The sequence below is a fragment of the Carya illinoinensis genome, chromosome 5 (genome assembly GCF_018687715.1).
Source record: "Carya illinoinensis cultivar Pawnee chromosome 5, C.illinoinensisPawnee_v1, whole genome shotgun sequence".
NCBI lineage: Eukaryota > Viridiplantae > Streptophyta > Magnoliopsida > Fagales > Juglandaceae > Carya > Carya illinoinensis.
The window spans coordinates 13,764,840-13,789,128 of record NC_056756.1 but is presented as its reverse complement, the minus strand read 5'-3'; the positions used below and the strand labels follow the sequence as shown (position 1 = coordinate 13,789,128).

General features: G+C 34.8%; 3 protein-coding genes across 9 annotated transcripts; 1 reads left to right on the top strand and 2 right to left on the bottom strand.

Annotated features, from left to right (window-relative positions):
* Positions 1-284: 284 nt before the first annotated feature.
* On the top strand, positions 285-5,932 carry LOC122309549 (putative U-box domain-containing protein 42). Of its 2 annotated transcripts, none has more exons than XM_043123060.1 (4): positions 285-845; positions 1,903-3,066; positions 3,538-3,847; positions 4,139-5,932. In XM_043123060.1, the coding sequence occupies exons 1-4, from the start codon at positions 840-842 to the stop codon at positions 5,731-5,733; spliced, it is 3,075 nt and encodes a 1,024-aa protein (XP_042978994.1). In that variant the 5' UTR covers positions 285-839; the 3' UTR covers positions 5,734-5,932. The 2 variants fall into 2 exon arrangements, with proteins under 2 accessions (XP_042978994.1, XP_042978995.1); XM_043123061.1 differs by having other exon boundaries at positions 1,721-3,066.
* Positions 5,933-6,674: 742 nt separating this feature from the next.
* LOC122311385 (WPP domain-interacting tail-anchored protein 2) lies at positions 6,675-11,876 on the bottom strand. 5 transcript variants are annotated; one of them, XM_043125928.1, is made up of 5 exons: positions 11,517-11,876; positions 9,594-10,159; positions 8,351-9,486; positions 7,831-8,013; positions 6,675-7,113 (listed from the first exon to the last, which is right to left on the bottom strand). In XM_043125928.1, the coding sequence occupies exons 2-5, from the start codon at positions 10,123-10,125 to the stop codon at positions 6,871-6,873; spliced, it is 2,094 nt and encodes a 697-aa protein (XP_042981862.1). In that variant the 5' UTR covers positions 10,126-10,159; positions 11,517-11,876; the 3' UTR covers positions 6,675-6,870. The 5 variants fall into 5 exon arrangements, with proteins under 5 accessions (XP_042981862.1, XP_042981864.1, XP_042981863.1 ...); XM_043125930.1 differs by having other exon boundaries at positions 11,387-11,524; XM_043125929.1 differs by lacking the exon at positions 11,517-11,876 and adding an exon at positions 11,371-11,505.
* A 4,389-nt stretch (positions 11,877-16,265) lies between these two features.
* On the bottom strand, positions 16,266-21,349 carry LOC122310925 (transcription factor bHLH49-like). Of its 2 annotated transcripts, none has more exons than XM_043125192.1 (8): positions 19,469-21,349; positions 19,136-19,366; positions 18,988-19,053; positions 18,814-18,882; positions 18,118-18,195; positions 17,839-18,039; positions 17,044-17,131; positions 16,266-16,951 (listed from the first exon to the last, which is right to left on the bottom strand). In XM_043125192.1, exons 1-8 carry the CDS (start codon positions 20,381-20,383, stop codon positions 16,914-16,916), a joined length of 1,686 nt encoding a protein of 561 aa, XP_042981126.1. In that variant the 5' UTR covers positions 20,384-21,349; the 3' UTR covers positions 16,266-16,913. The 2 variants fall into 2 exon arrangements, with proteins under 2 accessions (XP_042981126.1, XP_042981127.1); XM_043125193.1 differs by having other exon boundaries at positions 18,124-18,195; positions 19,469-21,348.
* Positions 21,350-24,289: the final 2,940 nt, after the last annotated feature.

The window sequence follows — 24,289 nt, the reverse complement described above, 5'->3', positions numbered from 1 at the left end:
TAATAATCCTTTTAAGTTATTACTCTTGATGGTTTTCATGATGGAGAGAGCAAGAAAGATGGAGGAAGAACAGATGATGTTGATAGCATAGAAAAAGTGAATCGACGAACGTTTCTTACCTGCTGCATCCACTAACGTGCCTGACGTAATACATGATAGGACCACAATCTTAAGTTATGTATGCAATTTTCAAAGCAACAATCAGAAAATATAAACAACTGAATAATTTCAATAACGAAGGATGCACTGTCAAAAAGAAAAGTCTAATCCCTCTTTACAGAGTCATCTTGAAGGCCATCTGCAAAGGCCATTGATTAGTCAACTTAAATAGAAGTAATTAAGTATAGCAAAGAAGCAGATTATATTTAGTGCAGTGCAGTGCAATGTAAAAGCAACGCAGCTGATGTTGAAAAATACAGATCAAAATGCACCAATAAGCAATCTTGGAGTTGGCGTGAGAGTGAACTCCATGAAAGTAACCTCAAAGCAAAACAAATGAAAATTTTAGCAGAACTTTTCAAAGTCTGTGTAGTTGCTTCTTTAGTCAAATCATAAATATGTCCGCCTAGCTATATGATAAGTCCATGTATTAATGTATACAAACACGACAGAGATGGAAAGAAGACCTAATCAGCAGCAAATTAAAGCCTGCAGAAAAATATCACCTTCAGCGATAAGGTTATATGGAAAATAAGAACAACCTTATTTGTTTCCGTCAAAAGGGAAACTACACCCATCTTTTTAATATCCTCCTTTGAGATTAAAAGTTTCAGTCAAGGTTTTGCAAGATTTCCGTGCTCGTACACCTGAAGGTCATTGCAAGCAGCAGCTCCATTTGAATGTTGGTACGAGCTTCTCGGTCTTTGTTCTTTGTTCTTTTTCTTCTTCTTTTCATGTCTAGGATGTTCTCATTAATTTATATGGCTAAAGATCTTAAAAGCTTCTCGAGGTTCTGTAAGATAGGCTAGAAGTTTTTTCAACTCCTTTTTCATAAGTTGCACAAGAACGAGAGAGTAAAATTTACATTATGATTACACACTACTGATCTCCTACCCTTAGAGAGAGCATAACAGCTGTGCTTCAGCTTTTTTTCTTTTTTCTTTTTTTGAAAAGAAGAGGATCATACTCCAATTTATTAATATACCCTCACTTATGGTGGGGGAATACCTGTGCTTTAACTGCTTGATTGACTCAAAAGCTCGTTCATATTCCTGGTGGTAGAGGATCTCATAGGTGCCTCCGCCTATGGAGAATTGTCAAATTCTCATATTTGACAAATGCACTGAAAATATAACTATGAAGAGTGAACCTTCTACTATCCAGAAAAAACAATTGCAGAATTTTGGAAATTAATAAACTTAAGTAAAAGAATCCAGAGTCTACAAGAAAGTTCTGTTCCCAGTCACTAATAATAATGAGAAGAATAAACGCATTAAATTTTTTGAGTGAATTACAGTTTCCCTTTTCTTTTACCTTGAGCTCTGAATTTGAGAACTCTATCAAGGGAATTTTATTAGTAATGCATCCAACCAGATGAAACACTAAATAACTTTACTTGATGGCACTTCCTTCAGATTCGTTTTAATAAGTTAGCATCATGCTGTCATACCGGTGCAAGTTTCCTTTTTCTTTTTCTTTTTCTTTTGTGGAATTTTATTGTAAGTTTTAATCTTGATTCTCTTTGAAATAAAATTCATTCTGATTCCTGAACATATCCCAGTTACAAAGATGATGTATTCTAAATCTACCACTCATGAGGAACTACAACCTGACCTTGTCTTCATTTGTGTGTTCAAAGAGAAAAGGAACCTTGTCACTGCCGCTGAAAACATAAATTCCTTAACTTGAAGACTTATGAGTACAGTGAATGCTTAACAATTTTTCTGTCATCCTTGCATACAGCCCAAGGAAGATGCAAGTCCACTTATATGCCTTGCACAGTCCCTGTTGGCTTCTATTTCAGAAATCACAGAAGCTGTAGTATGCATAGAATTAGAAAAAGAAAATTTTCTTGAATTTGGATGCTACCTTTACCGGGCTTCTTTCGCCATAATGGAGTTACTGTCAGCTGATAGTTTCCCCGCGAATGCAATAGAGATTCTACAAACTCTGTCCAAAAATGTTGATTTGGCCAACGATCTTGTGAAGAGGTGCCAACAAGGAACACGGCCAATCTTGGACAGTGAACAGGGAAGCATCATAGCACAGCTTGAGGTGGTGATAAAAAACGTGGGAGAATGCCTGGGCCTGATACCTGCATCATCATTTGAAGACCAAGTATATATGGAAGTTGCTATCCGGTCTATATCAAATGAGATGAAGAAAGCTCAATTTACAACCAGGCGAACTCTGTCATCCATGACCTCTGAGCTCGATTCCCATATATTGTCTTTGGAGAATCAACTGAAGGAAGAACAAGTATCGACAGAGACAGACCTCTACCCCATAAATATTGAGGATTCTACCGACAGTACGTTCTTCAATACGCCTCGTGTTATTGAAGCTCGAAAAAGCACTAGTTACAAAACCAATAGAAAACCTTGGAACATGAGCAGATCCTTATCCACATTGCCACAGGTGGCTCAGGAGATAGAGCCTCTTTATGAAACTTTCTTTTGTCCTCTTACGAAGAAGATCATAGATGACCCTGTCACCACAGAAACTGGAGTGACTTATGAAAGGAAGGCAATAACTGAGTGGCTTGAGAAGTTCAAAAACTCAGAGGAGATTTTCTGCCCAATCACAGGGCATAAGCTGGTAACTAGAGATCTCGTCACTAATATAGCTCTGAAGTCTACAATAGATGAGTGGAGAGAAAGGAATGAAGAAGCCACGATCAAGGTTTCCCAGGCAGCTTTGTCTTTAGCAAGTTCAGACAATATGGTACTGGAAGCAATAAAAGACTTGCAAAGTATCAGCCAAGGGAGACAATACAGCAGGAAACAAGTCTGCAGTAATGGAGTATTGGCATCACTCGTTAAGTTTCTACAGTACAAAAACATAGATGTTGTCTGTGCAGCACTGGAACTACTACGACTATGTGCAGAGGAAGATGATGGCATCAAGGTTACAGCTCTTTACCTGTTTTTTCTGATTTTCATTTAGAAATACAATCAAACAAGAAAAAAATCAATACGATGCTATGGAGTTTACCCTAGAGCTAAAAGCACCCTCGTGCCGCTGTTTGTCAATATAATCAAAACAAAAAATGATAACTTTGAGAGGTGAAAATCTATGGACAAAAAAAGAAGCCCTTCATTTTCATCCGGTGCAGACATCTAATATCTTCTTGGAAGAGTATGTATATTTTCCACTTCCCTTTGCCACGAGATAGATCACACTGATGCATCCTTAACTATAACTTCAAGTTTACACTATATAAACCTCCCAAATAAGCTTTTGCGTACACTCTTCTAGTTCCAACTTTCTGCTATTTTTATCGTACATGGCGTGTGTGCGCGTATAAGTATATATGCTTATTTAAACCACTTACCAAAGAACTTCGAAAACAATATACATTGGTGGCTTTTTTTGCAGGAAATCATTTCCAAAAAACTGCATATTTCCACAGTAATCAAAATGCTGTCGAGTAGTCATCAGCGTGTAAGGCATGCATCATTGCTGTTCTTGCTTGAGCTTTCAAGATCCAAATTTATGTGTGAGAAAATTGGGTCGGTTCCTGGAGGAATTCTAATGCTGATATCTCTTAAATACAAACCTTCCATCGACGTCTTTGCTTCAGAAAAAGCAGATGAAACCCTCAGGAACTTAGAGAGATCACCAAACAACATTAAGCGCATGGCAGAATGTGGACTTTTGGAGCCCCTTTTGAATCAACTTATTGAAGGTAATTTTCAGAACGTGTTCCCAGCTTTCTACGCCACTTCAAACAGTTGAATAAAGGGATATATTGAAATGGAACTGCAAAAGTCTTTCAAAATTTATATTATGAGAAGCATACTTAAAATTAATAACAGCTACCAGAAAATTATATGGAAAGTAAAGAATTGTTTCAGACTACTTCGAATAACCATTTTGTCCACCATCAGAGCAGATCGTATTAACAGCATAGCTTCTAGAAAATCCTTTCTCTTCAACAAAAACTGATGTAAGGTTAGCTAAAGTAATTGACTGACAGGCTGTGAAGATATGAAAATGGAAATGGCGAGCTACCTTGGGGAAATTGTTCTCGGACACGACAGAAAAACCTACGTGGCTGAGAGGGCTTCTCCCCCTCTCATCAAAATGGTTCGTAGTGGGAACACTTTGTGCAGAAGGGAAGCATTTAAAGCTCTATCTCAAATCTCAACCTATCAACCAAATGGCAAAATACTTGTAGAAGCTGGACTAGTACAAATTATGTTTGAAGAGATGTTTACCAGGAAAATCTGTGACGAGCCTATGAACTCGACTATGGAAGCAGCTGCGATACTAGCAAATGTATTTGAATCTGTCCTTGAGCTTGAGAACCTCCAAGTGAATACTCGTGGACACACCATGTCTTCCAACTACGTTGTATACAACATCATCAACATGGTAAAGAACTCAACCCCTGATGATCTCAACATCAACCTTATCAGAATTCTCTTATGCCTGACAAAGACACCAAAATCAACAGCCACCGTTGTCTCAGCTGTCAAAACGACTGATGCAAGCTACACCCTGACTGAATTCACCAATAATCCACATGATGAACTTGGGATAGCATCAATCAAGCTACTTGGTGCACTTTCACCCTACATGGGCCATACACTAATAGAAAGACTTTGCAAGACAAGAGGCCATCCTGAGAACCTAATCCAGAGCCCAACTGAAGTAACTCAAATCACAGAGAGACATGCAGTTTCAGCGAAATATTTAGCACAACTCCCTCACCAAAACCTCACACTCAACCTAGCTCTTCTAAGCAAGAATGCAGTCCCTACTATCCTACAAACAATCAATCAAATCCAAAGAAGTGGAACAAGGTCAAGCAGGTATGCAAATGCTTACTTGGAAGGACTAGTGGGCATTCTAGTCAGGTTCACAGCAACACTGTATGAACCTCAAATGCTGTTTCTTGCAAGAAACTACAATTTCACGATAGTGTTCTCAGAATTGCTGATGAAAACATCAAGTGATGAAGTTCAAAGGTTATCAGCAATAGGATTGGAGAATCTCTCGACAGAGTCAATAAATCTATCAAAACCACCACAGATCAAGAAAGCCAAGTTTATGAAGCTATTCTACTTACCAAAGTCCCTATCTTTGGGTTCATCAAGGCGGAGGAAAATACCAGTGTGCCCAGTTCATCGAGGGGCATGTTCTTCGCAAAACACATTCTGTTTAGTTGATGCCAAGGCAGTTGAGAGGCTGTTGGGATGTTTGGACCATGAAAATGTAGAGGTGGTTGATGCTGCATTGTCAGCTATATGTACATTGTTGGATGACAAAGTTGACGTAGACAATAGTGTAAGCATGTTGAGTGAAGTAAATGCCATAAAGCATGTTCTGAACGTGGTGAAAGAGCACCAGCAAGAGGATCTGTGGCAAAAGTCACTTTGGGTTATTGAGAAATTTTTAATGAAAGGCGGTGACAAGTCTGTTTCAGATATATCGCAGGACAGGTTGTTTCCTGCCACATTGGTGAGTGCTTTCCATCATGGACAGGGTAATACAAGGCAGTTAGCTGAGAAGATTTTGCGGCATTTGAACAAGATGCCAAATTTAACTACTTACAACCCTATCATGTAAAACTCTCTCTCTCTCTCTCTGTCTCTGGTCTTACTGCAACGCCGCAGTTGACGGCGTCTTATGGTTCCAAGTTGCCCAAGAGTGGTGTTGCTTTGCATAGTTGTGATTTGAAAGGAGTAACATGTAAATCGTACACATCTTGTTAACATGCTTGTAGCTGTTCTTAAATGAATTTGACGACTTTGTATGTTTCTAGTTATTCATCGATGTGTTTTTTAAGAACTGAAATTCCATAACAATTTTCCTTTTATTCACGTACATTCTACAATTCACAAAAAGATAAACACATCACAAGCTGTATCTATTTCTCATCTAATTGTAGAATGTGTTTCGGTTAAAAATTATAAGAATTCCTGTTATGTTTACCCATTCATCATTAAGTGATTTAAGGCTTTGTCTGCCTAGGCCTCTTTGCAGAGTATTTACAAATTATATCTTATATTTATAAAAACTATATGTGCAGTCACTTTTACGTAGTCCTTTGCGTATTATTAATTTTAAAATAAATATAGTAATTTGATCAAATATATTTTCATTTATTAATTTATTTTCAAAATTATTGATTTAATAAGTTTAACTTAATAACCTGGTATGGTAAGAACAAAATTTTATACGTTAAAAGATCTCATTTCAAAGTATTTAACCCTCAACGTTACAGGCTTTGGAAACAAGCGGGAAATGTGCTGAGTGTAATATAGAAAAGTGGACTGAGAGCACAAAGAAGAAAAAATAAAAACTAAACATGTTAATTGCAAAGTGTAGCATCTATTAAAAACTTAGGAAAGGTGGACTACTTTATCTGAATAGGCCTGTGGTCTTCTTTGAACATGACGAACCACTTTTCAAGTTATCCCCTGGCCAATGCTATCTCCAACTTTCTTGCACATTCATTTACTCATGGCTGTGTAGTTGTCCTTATGACAGTTAAAAACTTGATGCTCTTCACTAATATTCACACTTCATTAAATACAAAATCAGGGAAAGAGTACAATGATATGTTGTACAGAGACACAAAAACTCATTCAAACTACTCAAAACAATCAAAAAAAAAAAAAACTACTCACAACAATCGAGAGTAGTAGAAGAAATATAGTACAGGATACAACACGTGCACAACAAATGCAAAAACTTCTGGTGTCAAGGCCATTGGAAACGTTTGCCATCAAAATTAAAGAATGAATTCTGACTAAAAAAATATGTTGCTGATGCTGAAATTAGTAAGATAAATATCGCCACAAACACACAAATTTGGTGAGAGTGCCTGGCCTCTACCACTTTCACAGCCTCATGCTCCAAAACCATGACATCAACGTTATTTTGGGAAACAGAAGATTTCACTTCACCATCAGAGATAGGTTCCTCTCCTGATGATTTATCCACCTGATTTGGAAAAAGAAGAAAAGAGAGATTTTTTAGAACAGAAACTCCCAACTTTAACAAATAAATTGTCAAACCTCAAAACTTGTTGTTCCGTAAATCAATATGCTTCCCAATGAACAAACATCAGAACTCAATGTCAATGGTGTGAGAACCCTCAAGGATCAATGGGTTAAAAACAATTTTGAAAGAGAAATGTTAGGTCTACACACAAATCTTACACAAGGAAGTTTACACACTGATGTGGCTTAATGCAATATGTCATATCTACATTACAATAAAAGGAGTTTTACAATCTAATGGATCACATTAAACCTTGTTACTGCATAGACTTTTTTGTGTAAGATTTATCTGTAGACCATACATTTCTCATTTTGAAAACCTTGGTACGATACATACGGAGAAATGTATACAACAAAAAAGCCAAGCAGAACACAGTTTTAAGACCTAGCAACCTAAGCTTTAATTAACTTCTATAGATCAATAAATCATAATAGCATATAAGCTTAGCATACTATGTGATACACATGCTATTTGGTCTCATGTGCAGCTAAATTCAAGGCATATTTGTATGAGCCTGGTCTAAACTAACCACACTTTAAGCTGCCCCGTGGCTGTTATAATCCATGATGACCATTGCTACCCTACCACTTCTCTTCAATCTAAAGACGTGCAAGTTGAAATATCATACAAATTAAAAAAGACCCAAAGAATACCTGCCTGGAGACTTTTATCCAATGACCCTGTGACTGCCTCCACAGATGTTTTTGTACAGTTAGCGTTGATTTGATCATTCTTGGAAAACAGTAACTCTTTGCTGTCACCATCTACATCGCTGTCCATAATCTTAGAATGCCATAACTTCTCCACGAGAATTTTGTTCTCCTTTGTTAATTTATTTAGCTGCATAGAAAATATCAAAATTGGAGGCTATGAATGTTCTATTGTATGCATCACCTCAAGCTACAGTTGCATCATTCAAAATAGAACCAGAGAAGCAAACATAACCCATGATATAGACAAGGTTCATTATCCTCTGACATGTGTCCATTAGGAATTTTTTCCATCAGTTGTAATGAAAACTGTGTTTTCTTTAGCAGCACTATTTAGTTATAGACAAAACACAACGGAACAATTTGATATCCATGCGAATGCAACGGCAACCTCACTAAATGTAATCACTTAAACTAGTGAAGGTAGAAAGATGAATTATGAAATGGTTATCTATGAAAGTTCGTACCCGCTTTTGGATGCGCTCCCTTTCAGTGGCTAGTTGCACTGCCATATCCATAATAAACTTGGTCACCGTGTTAATTTCTTTTGCACTTTCTAATTTTGCATTGTTAGCTTGATCCAGAGACATCTCCAAGAATTCTGTTCTATCCCTTAGGAAACTTATTTCATTATTAAGTTCTAAGTTAGTTTCAGATAGCAAAATGCATTGCTCCTCTGCAGTCTCGGTCTTACTTTCGGCTTTTGCAACCTTGGATTTTAGATCCTCAATCAGAGTTTCCATATCCCAAATCGCAGCGTATAACATGTTCTGCTGTTCTTGGCTTGCCTCAGAAGATGACTTCGCATGCTGCAATTGGATCTCATATTCCCTCATCTGCTTCTCAAGTAAACCCACCTTTTGATCAGTGTTAGTAGCACTTCCTTTATGAAAATTCAGCTCTTCAGTGAGCTCCAAGTTTGTCTCCGTTAACTGAGCAGCCTTGGCTTCTGCACTTTCAGCCCTACTTTCTGCAATATATATGTTTTCTTTCAATGAATTAATCACATTTTCCATTTCACTGAGCTGCTCTTGACTTGCTTCATTGCAGCCATTTGCATTAACAAGTTGGACCTGAGATTCTTTCAGCATTTCCTCAAGAAGGTTCACTTTTTCTCTCAAAGAAAACACTTCAGTGCTTTGGGCAATATGTTCTGCATTGCTCCTTTCAAGCTTCTCTAAAGCGACATCTTTTTCTTTAAGCTGTTCAATGCAATCTTGAAGCTTAGTCTTCATTTCAATTTCTCGTTGAATTGAACCATTCCGATTAAATTGAACAAGCTGGACTTGTCCAACCATGTCCTTTGAAATATCCATAAGCACCTCAGCAGCATTTTCTGCCTCCAAAAACCTTCCCCAAATAACTTCAGCCGCTTCTTCCATGTGAAATGCTACTTGTTCTGTATGGTGTAGCTTTACTTCCAGTTCTTTTTCACTTTGTCTCGATTCTGCCAACTTCTTCTCGAGATCTAGCTCCCTTGCAAGAGATTTATCCAGCACCCGTAGCAAATGTTTTTGTTCTCCGGTTATCTTCATATTTGATTTTGCATTTATGTTTGATAGCTGACCATTTTCTGATAATTCCAAGCCCATGTCAATTTGCCCTGTTAAAATGCATGTTTTAGAGATGTAACAAATAATAATAATAATAATAATATGCACCTTTAGTACCTGAAGCAACCATCTAGTTAGACAGAGGTTAATAACTCACCATTCTCAAACATGAAACCTAAGACGGTCCTCTGAAACTTGGCTAACTGCTCCTTCAGCTCCAAAATCTGCACTTGAGACTTCTTTAATGATTGTTCAGAATCTTGCAAGTTCTCTTGCATCTTAGTAGATAGTTCTCTCAGGTGTCTGCATGAAGATATTTTAAGACGGGCATCAACAATTTCTGCTTGGAGATTATCCTTGAAACCGTCCAGCTCTCTTAGCTCAGCATCTAAAATGCCAGATAAGAGATCAAATGTCAATAACTTCTCAATAGAGTCTGTTGAAATATAGTTATTCTCCAAAGCCATCGCTTGAAGATCATTTTCCTGAGCCAGAAGGTACATCAACAGGATATGCAAATTTACCAACTTCTCAGAAGAATATTCCAAGTCCAAGTCTAATTTTTCTATAATTTTCATGGACCTCTCTATCTCCTGTCTACCATTTTCAGTGGGTGAAACTCCATGTAAGTAAGGTTTCCCAGACTCTCGAGTCCCAGTACACATGTCACGAACAGCTTCATCGCCCATTTCCACCGCTTAGTCTTGGGTTCAACCAACCAACCTGACGAAATGCCAAAACACAAAGCAAGATGAAACAAAAGGAAAGGCAGACCAAAATGAATCAAAGTAACTCTGCTTGTGAAAGAAGGGGGTATTTTTTTTAAAGGAAATTATATTAGTCACCTCACTTAAAGTGGAGAACTACTGTGGTTACAAAAAACTCAACACATGCTATGAACTATAAAGAAAGAGAGAACCTATATGATACATTCATTTATGATGTAAAGGAGGTGGTTACTAATTCATTTCACCAGTTAAGTTTACCGACAGAATAAGAGGGGGGTAATTCAAGTCAGAGAAAGCATTAATAGGAATACTGAAGTCATCCGTGGCACCGGCTACTAAATGTTACATATGCTCTATCTTGTACTACAAGCAATATACACTACATAGTCCAAACAGATACAGAATGTTATATAAAACCTACATCCTATCAGTATCACATCCCCGAAAACGATGCAGAATGTTATACATACACCATCCTATCGATACTACAAACAAAATAGCAGACGGTAGCCAACTAATAGAAAACAAGTAGCAAGCAATTTACCGTCAAGGAGCAATGGAGACCCAAAACAAAGTGGAACACCGTTAGTCACCAATGGCATGGGGGTTACTGACTAGTTAACAACCAAGACCAGTATTACACAACACTTGAATATTCCTAGAAAGTGACCTGGTTTAGGCTAATAATTGAAGTTCCATAAATAACAGAATGAGAACTAGAATTTCTAAAGCTTTGATTGTATTGAACTATGTTTTTGCACTACAATTTAATTTCCATCAGAAGCTCTTATATCATCGATACTTTCCAACAAATCGCATTCTATGCAGCAAACCCTTAGGTGCAACAGGCAACAGCCTTATTTCTCTCTTCCACATGACTTTCAGCAAAGGACTGGGGATTGTAAAAATATCTCGTTGTCTGTCAAACTCATTTTGAAAAGCTGATCGTTAATCATTCATCTTATAACAAATTAACTACCTCCCTGTCCATAACATCAAAAACCGAGTCCTATATTAAAGTTCTAATCCCCAAAATCATACATTTCTAGAACATTAAAAGCAATATCCAGAAACTAATACCTAATAAACAAAAAACTACCGCTTAACACATTGGGTTCTACGTCTTTCACTAAAACATTAAACACATACTAGTAGCACAGCACTCGATAAAAAAGGCCACTAATTCATGGTACTTTAGCAAATTACATCAAAGATTCCGCACCAAGATGTCCCTACGGAAAACGAGAAACTGCAACCCATTTGAACGCCTTGAAGAAACACACAGAGAACGAAATTCCGCTAATGCAAAAACTTTCCCAGAAAAAATCTCCGACGAATTCACAAGAAACTACCTGCGGGGCAAATCTCTACTGGGTCTTCTCCGCTCCGCAGAAAAGATTCGAGAGAGAATTGAAAAGAATTAGATTCTGAACAAGCACCGTTAATCAGAACGGAGAATCTGAGACGCAGTATGATCCGTGACTAGGAAGCGTGTAAGGTGAGGCGGTGGGTACAGATTGGTCAACGTCTATGACTATAGAATTGGCTACACCCTTAGTTAGAGCGCACGTCGGCCACTCCTACAGTCTGTGGAACAGAATCACTGAGCTAACAAAACCTTTCCGTAAAAGAGAGGCAGAGAGAGAGAGAGAGGGAGGACGCTGCTGCCATAAAAGTAAACAAAACGGTCAGGTTGTACTTGGAATTATCGCTCTGTCCGTACGAGGGTAATATTTAAGGAACAGAATTTGTTGCAATAAATAACTATATTTATTTATTGGACAATGCTAGGATCCCGTTGAGGGGTCCCGCTAACCTCCTTTTTTTTTTTTTTTTTTTTTTTGAATTTTCTTTTTTTACAGAAAGATTAAAGAAAATTATATTTAATTATATTGTAAATTTTATTATTTTTTTAAAATATTTAAAAGTGTTAAAAAAATAATATGAGAAAAGTAAAATTTTTTTAACACTTTTAAATATTTTAAAAAAATGAATAAAATTCACAATATAATTAAATATAATTTTCTTAATCTTTCTGTAAAATAATAAATAAAAAAAAAAAAAAAAGCTGAACAAGTTAACGGATCCCTATCATTTTCCTTATTTATTTATTTATTGAGAATCTTTTAATTTTTGTTTCCATTTGCTTACATGCATATATAGCTAATCATCGTTTTCAGACATTATACATTTTATTTATTTTTATTTTTTTAATTTTTTAAATTAATTAAATTTTTTTACTCATCATCTATATATTATATATGTGATAAAAAATTAAAAAATAATAATAAATATGATATATAATATATAAAAATGATGAATTTTCTCTCTAAATAATGATTTAAAATCATCGGGGCTGTCAAATACAACACAACACAACAAAACAACAGATGAGACATCATATGATACATTTTTTTCATCAATTCTGGTAAATTTTGTAACCTTTTTTTTTTTTTTTTTTTGCCCCTTTCGCCCCACTCTCTCTCTCTCTCTCTCAAACACATACACATGGAAAATTAAATACATTTTTTAATATTTAATAGAACAGTGTTACATATATTTTTAGAGTATTTAAATTCCGTGCATTCCATTTAAAAATAAATAAATAAATATGAATTCCACATAAAAATAAATAAACAAAGGTAATGCAACACTCTAAAACTTTATATAATATTATTCAATTGAAAAGAAAAACATTCATAATCTTTTTATTTACTATTATCTTATGATATGACATTATATGACATTATATGATTAGAAAACTATTTGTTATGTTTCACTGTATATCAAGTATTTGGTGCTGCATAAGAGATGCTAAGAGGATAATAGTTTGAAAAATGATGGATAATATTTTTCTTTGTTTAAATTTTCTAAAGTGCATTCATTAATAATTTAATAAACAAATATTCTTTTATTCCATTTACACAATGCGTTTTTTGTTTTGTTTTCATAATAATATAAAAAGTAATTAAATTATAAAAAAAAAAATACCAATACATTCATCGATTGGAGGATGTATGCTTGGACTTACATAGTAAAATCATAAATTCTAAAGGAAAAATATTTTAAAAATCACACAAAATTAAAAAGTGCAAAATGCACTTATTAGTGGGCAGTGACCAGGGGTGACAATATGTGACGCAATACTTGAACCTAATATCAACACGACACAAAATTAGCGGGTTTAGATTTAATGTTAATGAATTCGGATTAAAACGGGTTGATCCATTAAAATATAATTTATAAACAAATCAATAATAAGTCAACTTGCTTAATACGTTTTGACTCATTTAGATTTTATTTCAAAATTCAACTTTATTATTGTTGAGTTGTAATATTGATATTTTTAGTATGTTTATATTTTTATTATTGGTATCGTGGTTTTATACATATGCTCATATTTGTTATTATATGATTTGTAATATTGAAAAATATTGATATTTTTTTAGTAGTTAGTCTTATTTTTTTTTAAGATATCGTGGCTAATAATAAATATATATTTTAATTTTTATGTAAAATTATGTTAATAATGTCAAATGGTTTATATGTGTTAGTTCAATCAATTTACATGAAAGAGTTTAAATAAATTGTGTCGTGTTAACTTATTTCTAATTAATTATTAAACGGATAATACGATACGACCCGTTACCTAAATAGGTTTGATTAGGATTTGAGAGTTTGACATATTTATCGTAATGGAATGTGGTTCTAATTGACTTATATAGTCAAATATTTATGACTTTACACTATCCAAAAATACGATTTGCCAATCCTAGACTATCACTGCCCAATTCTAAATAGAATTTTGCCATAAATCAGCCATTGTTCATGACCTCGCACCCCACATCTGATATGGATTGTCTTTTGTTTGTGTTTTTTTTTTTTTTTTCCTTACATGAAACGCTCATTTTGGAGAAAAGCCATCCAATCCGCGTTCATTACTTCTCTGCCCAGCACCCCACTTTTGGAGACGAGGCCATCATTTTGAAAAAAAGGCCTCTCCTGGAGTTGCTCTTACCCTTCAATTCTAACTGCTTCAAGCAATATCACTTTAAATCACCTAGTATCAAGCAATAACCCCGAGATGGAGTTGCTCTTATTTTGTTGATATGTTGTTGGGGTAAACCTAGATTACGTTTTTCCAACGCAAAATACCCAACCCACGTAAACCCTAAGATTCAATAACACAAGCTCGAAGGCAGTAGGGAAAAGAGAAAAAAAAACACACACACACACACAAAAGAAATCAACAGGTAGAACCTCTATTGAAGCCCCCATAAATTTTTTCAATAGAAAAGACCCAATCCCCCTGAACATAAACCCAAGATTCGATAACACAAGCTTTAAGGCAGCAGGGAAAAGGGGAGAAAAAAGAGGCAGCAGGTAGGACCTCCATTGAAGCCCTATAAACTTTCAAATCGACCCACCCACCCTTTACTTCCTTGACCCACCAGCATCAATCAAGTGCTTCATCTCCTTGAGCTTAACATCTAACGGAGTGTTGATGGACACACAAAACAAACGAAGAAGAGGAAGATCTGAAGGTTGAGAACATAGGCTTGGATTTTTTAAAGAACTTTTGATAATGGAAGGAAATCTTGAGAAGAATGGAGAGGGAAATCACAAAGAAGAGGAAGAAGGAAGCACAAAGAGCAAACGAGCAAACGGGAAGCCACGTAGGATGTGGGGTCTGTGGTTTGGTAGACGGCTGATGAGATTTTTTTTTTTTTTCTTAAAAAGAAATACTTACTTAATCATTAAATTAAAAAAAAAAAAAAAAAAAAAAAAGAAAAAAAAAAGAGAGAACAAAAAGGAAAGAAAGAAATAAAGGGTAGAAAGAAGAGCGGTGGGAGAGGCTCCCAAACATTTTCCTTTCTATTGCTTTTCATCTTAAGTAAACTTCATCGCTTCAAATTTGTCAAAAACAAAGAAAGTAAGGAAAAGACTGAAGAGACGTGAAGAAAAATGCAGGAAATTCCCACATTATTGGTTGTAAAAGATACTCTCTCACTTGTCAACATTGCACAAACAGTAACATGAAATCACCCTCATTTTATTTCTGTCCGTGTACGTGTCACCGATGAATGAAAATATTAAATTTTTTTTTAAAGAGAAATTATTATCTGGCGTGATTTAATATGATACATCATATTATAAAAATATTTTTATTGTATAATATATATAATAGATCACATAAAACTACGTTAATTTATAAGTTTATTTTTATAAAATTTATTTATGCTTGTAGCAATTTATTTTTTTTAATGACACTAAGTTTCCATAACAGCGTCTTGACTAATCCGTATGGTATATAGACTTTCAACAAGGAGTTTTTCACAAATACACTTCAGACAGTTTAAGAGAAAAATCTCACAATCTGATAACCCCTAAGGATTGCTCACACCCAAATAAATTTAAACCTTAAACATAAGAGTTATGCTACCTTGAACCCTAATGAGTGTTATTTATAATGAATATTCAATCGACTCTATTTAATATCCTCTTAACTCATTATCCTCTATTTATTACATGCTAAGTAATAAATGATAAATAGTTTTCAAATAATTTAATGTTTTCAAAGTACGATGGGATGAAGATATAAGAAATGATGATAAATAACATTTTCTTAATATTATAGGAGGGTGACAAAATTAATATTTTGAATGTGGGGGCATAGATAATTTCCTTTTCGAAAATCTTTTGAAGGGATTAATGATTTGAAGACCACAGATCATACAACCACAATGAAGATGAAAAGAATTGAAACGGATCGCACCGAAGAGTCAAGACTCGAGCCTATGGCACCCACAGCCATAAACATGCTCGTTTGGCATGCACCCAAGGCCGAGGGATAGGATCCTCCATATCCAAAAACAACAGCTTAAATCTTTTTGAATTAATGGAATGAATTTGATTCATTGTTGTATCATTTTGGTCATTTCCATATTAGTGTACAGTTATATTTACAACTAAATTTTTCCGTCAATAAATATACGTTTTTCTCTTTATTTATGAAGTTCGGACAAGAACTTAATTTAGAGCACCTATGATTTGTGTTCACTTTCAATCAGATGACACCATATACCAGAGTGTATGATGAATTTAGAGAAAGGCTTTCCAGATTTAGTCCAGAAATAGTCACAGGAATTGTGTGTTTTTACTCCAATATTGCCATGGAGTTGAAAGAATGGAGATCAAGGGGAGGAAGAAAAAAGGAACAATATTACATTTGTTAGTATGTGGATTAAAACAAATCTAAACTGGAGAAAACATTACCAGGATTTCCCCTGCAATCTTCTTGTAAGATGCACCCTTCAATTTGCATAAGAAGATTATAAAAAATTGCCAACACAAGAGTTTCCCTCCCCCTTGGCCTGTCTACTGAGGTTTTTGAACTTTACTGTACACCCTTGATTCACAAACCTATTCTTTTGAAGATTGGATTCTCGTCTGGATGTTGCGTTTAAAGCCACTAAGAAAGAAAAAACAGTGGCTTCTGCTGCTGCATAATACCTCTGAGAATCTGCAAAGCTATAGAAAAATCTCTCTTTGAATCATGTGACAGTTCCTTCAAGCTTCTACCCAGGCTGGCATCTCACTTAACTACACAACTTGAGCCGAATTTGGTGGTGTTAGATCTTTTCCCATGGAAGAGGAAACCTCTTGAGCTTTGTTATTTTCTTGAGATGTAAGAAGCTGCACAGGCATACTGACCAGGCCATAACAGTACAATGAAATCCAAAAGCTAATCAAAGTTCAACTTTCATCTGGCCAGATGGCAAGGACCCTGCAAATCAGAAGGGAACTCAATAAGCTTGAGTACAGTTGGGGGCATGTTATTGTAGGGATTTATTTGTCTAGGAAAAGGTAAAATTATACCATCTTCATCTTGGGTATTGGAAGGAGCACTGGTTCCATAGCTCATCTGGATAACATTGTGGAGCTCATCGTCCCAGACATTAGGTAGCTGTATGGTGATACATAAGTAAAGAAAAAGGGTCAATCGTGATGCATGAAGGCTCACGAAACCCAAGTACAAAGAATAATGTTCACACATTCTTAAATGGACAGAAATTGGCAAGATTGCCAACAGGGATGAAACTAGGAAAATTATTGATGGGGGCAAAAAAAATTTCGTTGAAGCTGGAAGATATTTTTTTGAAAGAAAACCGGTTAAAAAAATTAACAAGAACCAGGTGCAGAACTACACATTGGCTTGGGAGGCCATCTCAAAAAGCCATTAAACCTTAATTTTCTGAAGTTTTTTTTATAAGGAAAGTACCATAAAAAATAATTCCCCCAAGTTCTTTTATTATAGTTTTGCCCTCCTCCAAGTTACATTTACTGGCTGGGCCTCTAACAAAAACCCCATGCATTTTGTTTTCTTCTTCAGAAATGTTTTTTTCTTTGAAATTGTTGTTTTTTTTTTTTTTTTTTTGGGGGGGGAGGGAGGAGGAGATGGTGTGGCGACTTCAAATGAATGGCCATATAAAATAATGTTCATCCTACGCAGTCAAGCTTCTTTATTACGCAGAATATGCCTAACTTTGAGTTCCGCCATTCTCATTGTGCAATATTACACAGAAAAAATAAAATAAAATTAAGTGTGAGCTATTTTATAATCAAAGCAGGTGATGAGGAAAAAACCAATTCTAGCTATGGATATTAAGTTACCTGTGTGGGTTCCTTGAATCCTCCAGCCATGGGTGTCAACTGAGAATGAATGGTTCTTTGAAGTAAATCAGATGAGCTTCCCATGCCAGGAAGGCCAGCTTGAATAAGCCCTCGTTGAGATGGGTGCAACGGAGGATAAGCCATTGGCATATCAGGTGAAAATCCCAGAGTTGATGAAGTGGCCACTCGTGACGGAAGGATCTGCATAAATTGGAGATTTTGTTAAACCAGAAATGGTACATACAAGGATTCTGTTTCTCATTGAAATATCAGCAATACTATTACATCTTTTGCCAGGAGCCCTTCGACGTTAAAATCTAGCCGTGGATTGACAGTAGCAAGTTTCATCGACAAAAACTGCAAATAGGAGAGTGTAAGAATATAAGAACCATCTACTCATTACAACACAAAAGTCCCTAATATTCAATTGAATAAATAATCAAATTAAACTGGGCCGATTCAGAAGCTTTAGATAGCGTTATAATATAAGGACCACCTACTCATTAAAACACAAGTCCCTAATATTCATTTGAAAAACAAGACACTATGGTGTTGTATTATAACTTGTTCTAAAAGCTTAAACTAATGAGGTAAATGTACTTATTTAAATTATATTCCAACACTCATCCCGTGTGTGAGTTATCCCCCTTGATAAGTGAACTGTTAATTGAGGATGAAGAGGGCAGGGTTGGGATCCCGAATTCAGGACATCTACTTTAATACCACCTTAAATGACCAATTATCCCAAAAACTTAAAAGGATGGGAAGTTGTAAATTTAATTATTTAAATTATATGCTAACATATGGCAATGATTGTATAAGCTGTTACAATGCACAAGCTATACACAATATTATGCAGCTAACTTATTATGAGTTCATGCTGACAAGAACATAAGACACAGGAAATGTAATGCTAGATAAATTAAGAACCACTGACTTGGAATAATGACAAGAAACACACTCTTTCTCTCATACCTCAACCTGTCGTTGCAGTGACTGTACATAGTTAATGATTTCGTCCAGCATCACTGCTTTACCAGTGACCTGCAAAAACAAATCAAATTTCATAACTTGAACAGTTTATACTCAATTGTGGTGGGAATTTTGGCATAATTATGTTCTTTAAGCTATTGACTTCATCAAACCAACCTTGCTGCAACCAGGTACAAGGTCTTGGAGAAACTTCATCCGTTCACTGATTTTTTCTCTTCTTACCTATATTCAGAATCATTTAGTTCCTACCCAAATGTTGTAGCTTAAAAAAGAATTATTTGAAATAATTTCCATCCGATCTTACTCTTTCTGCGAGACTATGGCTATTAGTTGCCTGGCCCCTCCGAGCTCTGACATGAATGTACTCTTCTTTTGGTGGATCTGAAGCTTGAGAACCCTGTTTACCATGTTTCCCAGAGCTCCTGTTAGTAGTTGAGGTTGGGTTTTGGTCTCCCGTCTGTTGAATTTCAGTGTTATCCTTCGCACAATCACCAGACTGCCGTGCAGCTCCTTTGGCTGGATCAAGTTTAGCATCCTACCACAGATTTTAACATTCATGAGAGATGATAAGAAATAAAAAATAAAAAAAAAATGCAACCATTACATTTTATAGAAAAACTTCAGAAGCGTGGTCTACCTGGCCATTCCTTTTCCTTTTCCTCGAGTCAAGTCCCCTAGCAAAAGGTTCCCGACCTGCACCCTCCAACACAGATGGCTCATCTTGATCACCAGCACCGCTAAGCTCGGCTTCATCAGAATCATTACCAGACCCACCACTGCGTTGTTTAGATTCTTCATGAGATCTCACATGGCTCTGACTTCTCTCATCCTTTGGTGGGCTCCCTCCAGCAGCCCCATGCTCAACAGACAAAGAAACATCCTTGGAAACTTCACCAACACTCGGTTCATTCTTTTGAGACTGCCCGCCAGACACTGATTTCAACCCACTCCCAGCAAAAGCCTCCTGCGTCCCTTGCATCACCCCCCCAGCCCCAGAATAAAGACCCATAGATTCAGGAACTGCAAAAGGATTAAACATATCACTAAAATTCCCACCATTGAAGCATGAGAACCTAGCAGCACGCTCAATGAACGCAGAGTCCGCTGGGAACGGAGTTAACCTCTGCGGAAGCATTGCATGTGAATTTGTCAAGAAAATGTCTCCTTTCAACATTGAACTCGTAGGATTCCAAACCATATCAAATGTTTTATCAATACTTCTTAGGGCAACAGGATCGCCTTTTCTAATCCCAAACGTGTCTGAAGTGCTAGCATTTTTCTGGACACCATTGTCACAAAATCCCAGGTTTTCTGAATTGGCGTGGTGGTCCCAAATGGTTGGGCCAAATGCATCCACCATTGAAGTAGATGAACAAGAAGAAGATCCAATAAGGCCTCCTTTGCTAACAGCCATCGGATTAACCTTAGGAACCAAACCGATAGATGTATTCGTGAGATTGGCACCGCCAAATCCCCAGTCTGACACACTAGATGCATAGTTTATAGGATCCTCGTTCCTATTTTCTAACTCAAATTTACCTTTGTCACCCATATCTACTTCCTTTACGGGAATGCCAAAAGCAACCAGTGGCAAATGCCTTTTTCTTCCAATGAATTTCAACAACCAAAAATTGGAAAATCCAACAAAAATTTCGGAACTTGACCACCCTGAGTAAGAGGCTAGTTGCCCAATCCTAGATGAACCAAAGACCAAAGCCAAGAAGGCAGGGGGAGCAGAAGGGGAAAAAAACCAAATCTGATGAAGAACTAATCAATCTCGAAATATATATTCACTAACAACCATACAAACTGGCTTCAATTAAAATCATGTAATTCGAAACCTACAATAAAAGAATCTTCACATTGATCTTCAGATATTCCCCAAAAGCTCAATCCATCCAAAAGAGAGAATATCAAGCAAGTGAAACTAACAAGAAGGAAACAGCTTAGAAGAAGACCCAGAAAGAAAAGAAGAAGAAAGACTCAAGAATGTGAGCTCAAAAACGCAAAAGCACTGAAAAAGCAGTAAAGATCGCACAACTTTAAAAGCTACCGTTTCCAAAGCTACCACGGAACTTGGAAGTACTAACTTACACGAAGGAAGCCCAACCAGGAAATAGAAACTAAAAAAGATAGTTCAAAGGAGAGCCAAGAAAAGGTGTATGGAAGCAGTCAATTATACAGAGAACATCGATTTCAGCATAATAAATACCCATTCAAACCCTAGTCAGAGCAGAAAACCCAGCTTTGGAGCAGAGAGAGGCCAGCGAAAAGTGACAAGGGAAAGATACCCAATTCAGATTCTGAGCTACTTTTGGTACTCTGCCCTCCATTCAAGCTTTAAAGACCCAACTTTTATTGAATTTGGGCTTCCGTTCGTTCAACCCTTCCTGTCTTTTTAGCTCAGAAATCCTGCTGGACACTGTCACAGCCTGGAGAGAGAGAGGGAGAGAAATACATATTAAAAGCGAAGTCTTGGACAGAGAAAGACTGAAAGAGGCAGTACAAGGAAAAAATTAGAGAGAAAAGTTTTGTAATATATAAATATAGTCGTATATTACTATATTAATATGTATATTAATATTAATTTATTTATATTTAAAATTTAAATTAATATTATTTTTAATAAAATTTATTTTTTAATCAATTACATCATATTAATATATAAATTAATATATAATTTCTATGAAAAAATTTCTCATTCAGAGAAAATAATAAATGAATGAAGAGAAACTTCTCAAAAAAACAAAAAAGGTAAAGAAAGAAATTTAAGGAGATGGTTTTTCGAAAGAAAGAGAGAGAAGGAAGAGTAATGAATGCCAAAGGTCCTGCATTTATACCCACGCTTGCATAAAAAACAGAGCTCTCTATGATTAACTACCGTCACTGCTTACCCTTTACTTTTTTTTTTAAAAAAAATACCTTTCTTTCACAACCCTTGTGGTACTTATCTTCTCTTCTCGGTAGTTTATTTGTTAAACTTTACATGCTTTTCTAACTAGCATTGCCACCTTCCAATTCATTTTAGGGTTCTTCTCCTTTTTACTATCTTACTGCATTGTTGTCCTTCCTTTGCCCAAAAATCAGAAAAAACAACACCTTGTTGAGAGCAAGAGCATCAGATCTAAGATTTAAAATTATGTAATAATTAAAAGAAATACTTGAAGTGAGCAAGAGAAAAGAAGATGGGTAATCTCTGCAACTAATTCAGAAACTAGGCTTAATGAGTCGAGCAGTGCAGAACAGTACTTTTATTTTGTGGGGAGATCTAAAGTATTTGATTATGATATCTTGACCGTCTTATCTATCACACACGTTGCTGTTGTTGATTCTCGGGGTAACAGTTGCTGCACCATATGGGAATCGGAGAAAGCAACTTAAATAACAATCTATCAAACATCTCAAATACTTTTTTAAACAAAATAAAAAATAAAAGGGACTATTAATTTAATTTTTTTTAATTTTTAAAATAAAAATAATATTAAAAAATAAAATTCTATTAATATTTTATTCAACTTTTATCTCATCTCAACTCATTATCTAAACATTCTATTTTCTATCGTAAAAAAATGATTGTATATATATATTTTTTTTATTTTATTCTTTATTGTGGTACTTGAGCAACCAACTAAAGATTTGAAATGTGACATATATGGTGAACCAACACTTGATATAAATATAGAAATGTATAAACACAATTTGTCTGTGATGTTATTAGTTTGATTGTCATGCAGGATTTGAGAAATATTAGGGTTGGTTTGATTACATAAATTTAAATTCTCTCGTCTTATTTTATATAATTATTATAATTTTTTTAATTTTTATATAAAATATAATAAATAATTTATTTTTTTTAAATTATAAAAAAATTAATATTAAAAAATTATATTATAATATTTTATTAATAAAATATCTAATCTCATCTCATTTAAACAGTATAACTAAACGAGAGATTAACCTTTACCCTCAATTATTTATGCGATAGATTTTAAGTAATTTCTCACGTCAAATATCTAAAAAGCAGCCACTTAAAATATGCCACATAATTTACTTGAGTGGGAATAAAAAATTTCAAGATAAAGGAGAGCATTACTCAGTCGAATTTATACATTCTTGAATTAGTTGTGAATATTTGGATTATACGCTTCCTCCCCCCCCCCCCCCCCCCCCCCCTTTCTAAGTTTTGGAAACACTTAGCATTATTAGTAGGTTTAATAAAATTAAATTTTAGCTAAAAAATAACTAAAATGTAAGATAAAGTGTAACAATAAATTTAACAAATAAACAGTAATTTTAACCAAATACTATATAGCTGGTTAAATATGTTGAGCCAAATGTACTAGTTAAATATTATTTTTCAATTATTTCACACAAAGAAATAATGAAAAACAAACACAAATGCTGCTCTACTTCTTTCCCATCCTCAACAAACACAAATATTATTTTATTTGTTTATTTGTTGAGTCTATTATTTGGAATTGTAAAAAGTGACTAGTTAAAATTTATAAAAGTAAATTTTTTAGTTAAATTTTAGCTAAAGTTTGTTGAAGTCACTACTAATATTCTTACCCCCTTCTCCCCTCGTACTGATGGTTAATGGTTATTGCAGGTGGGTTGTACTATTCAAAATCTAAAAAAAAAAAAAATCTTGATATCTTTTAACAAATGTGGAAACATATAGAAGAGATGAGATGGTATAAAATAAAAGTTAAAAGTTAAATAAAATATTATTATAATACAATTTTTTATTTTTTTAAAATTTTAAAATGTTGAATTATTTGTTATATTTTTTTATAAAAATTTATAATAATAATATAAGATAGTTTAAATTGTGTAACCAAACCGAAGGGTACTTCATACTTGTCAAATCATTCATTTATTTATAGTGCTACATATACTTATAATTTTATTCACACTATTACTTATAAAACTTATTTTGTTAGTTTTTTTTTTTTCAAATTCAAATTTCATAATTTTTAACTTATCAATAATTAATATGTAAAAAAATAAATTTTTTTCAAATACATTTAACATTTTCCTTGTAGACACTAGTATTTATATAAGTTGAAACCCAAGTAGCCCAAGAAATGGGTGCGTAGATTTCCACCATCCTCACCCTTAAATACTGACAACAAGGCACATTTTATTTATTAACTAATTAATATTTAATTCTTAAAAAAACTATAATTAAGTTATCTTACAAATTAAATAATAGCATAACATAGTTATATTTCTCCCACGTACTCAAATATAGTTTTGTCTCCATCATTTCTGATTTTTTTGGTTCTACTTTGGCCATATCATTTTTTCATATTACTGGAAGATATAAATTTTATTATTTATATTTTTAACATGATTTCTCGCGTGTGGGCAAATTCCTTTTATTAATAAGTGAATACAAAACGTGAAATACTTAATTAATAGATAAAGTATAAAGTCATGATCGAACTTGTTCCAA

Bases quoted from the DNA above. Each gene is read 5' to 3' on its own strand.
- LOC122309549 (XM_043123060.1), top strand. The intron at 3,067-3,537 runs GTTACAGCTCTT...CTTTTTTTGCAG, and splicing joins AGGAAGATGATGGCATCAAG to GAAATCATTTCCAAAAAACT. The intron at 3,848-4,138 runs GTAATTTTCAGA...ATTGACTGACAG, and splicing joins TTTGAATCAACTTATTGAAG to GCTGTGAAGATATGAAAATG.
- LOC122311385 (XM_043125928.1), bottom strand. From the start codon at position 10,125: ATGGGCGATGAAGCTGTTCGTGACATGTGTACTGGGACTCGAGAGTCT. The intron at 8,014-8,350 runs GTACGAACTTTC...TTTTCTATGCAG, and splicing joins GGGAGCGCATCCAAAAGCGG to CTAAATAAATTAACAAAGGA. The intron at 7,114-7,830 runs GCAGGTATTCTT...TTTCCAAATCAG, and splicing joins CATTGGATAAAAGTCTCCAG to GTGGATAAATCATCAGGAGA.
- LOC122310925 (XM_043125192.1), bottom strand. From the start codon at position 20,383: ATGGGTGACAAAGGTAAATTTGAGTTAGAAAATAGGAACGAGGATCCT. The intron at 19,367-19,468 runs GTAGACCACGCT...AATCTGTGGTAG, and splicing joins AAAGGAAAAGGAATGGCCAG to GATGCTAAACTTGATCCAGC. The intron at 19,054-19,135 runs GTAAGATCGGAT...TTCTGAATATAG, and splicing joins GCCATAGTCTCGCAGAAAGA to GTAAGAAGAGAAAAAATCAG.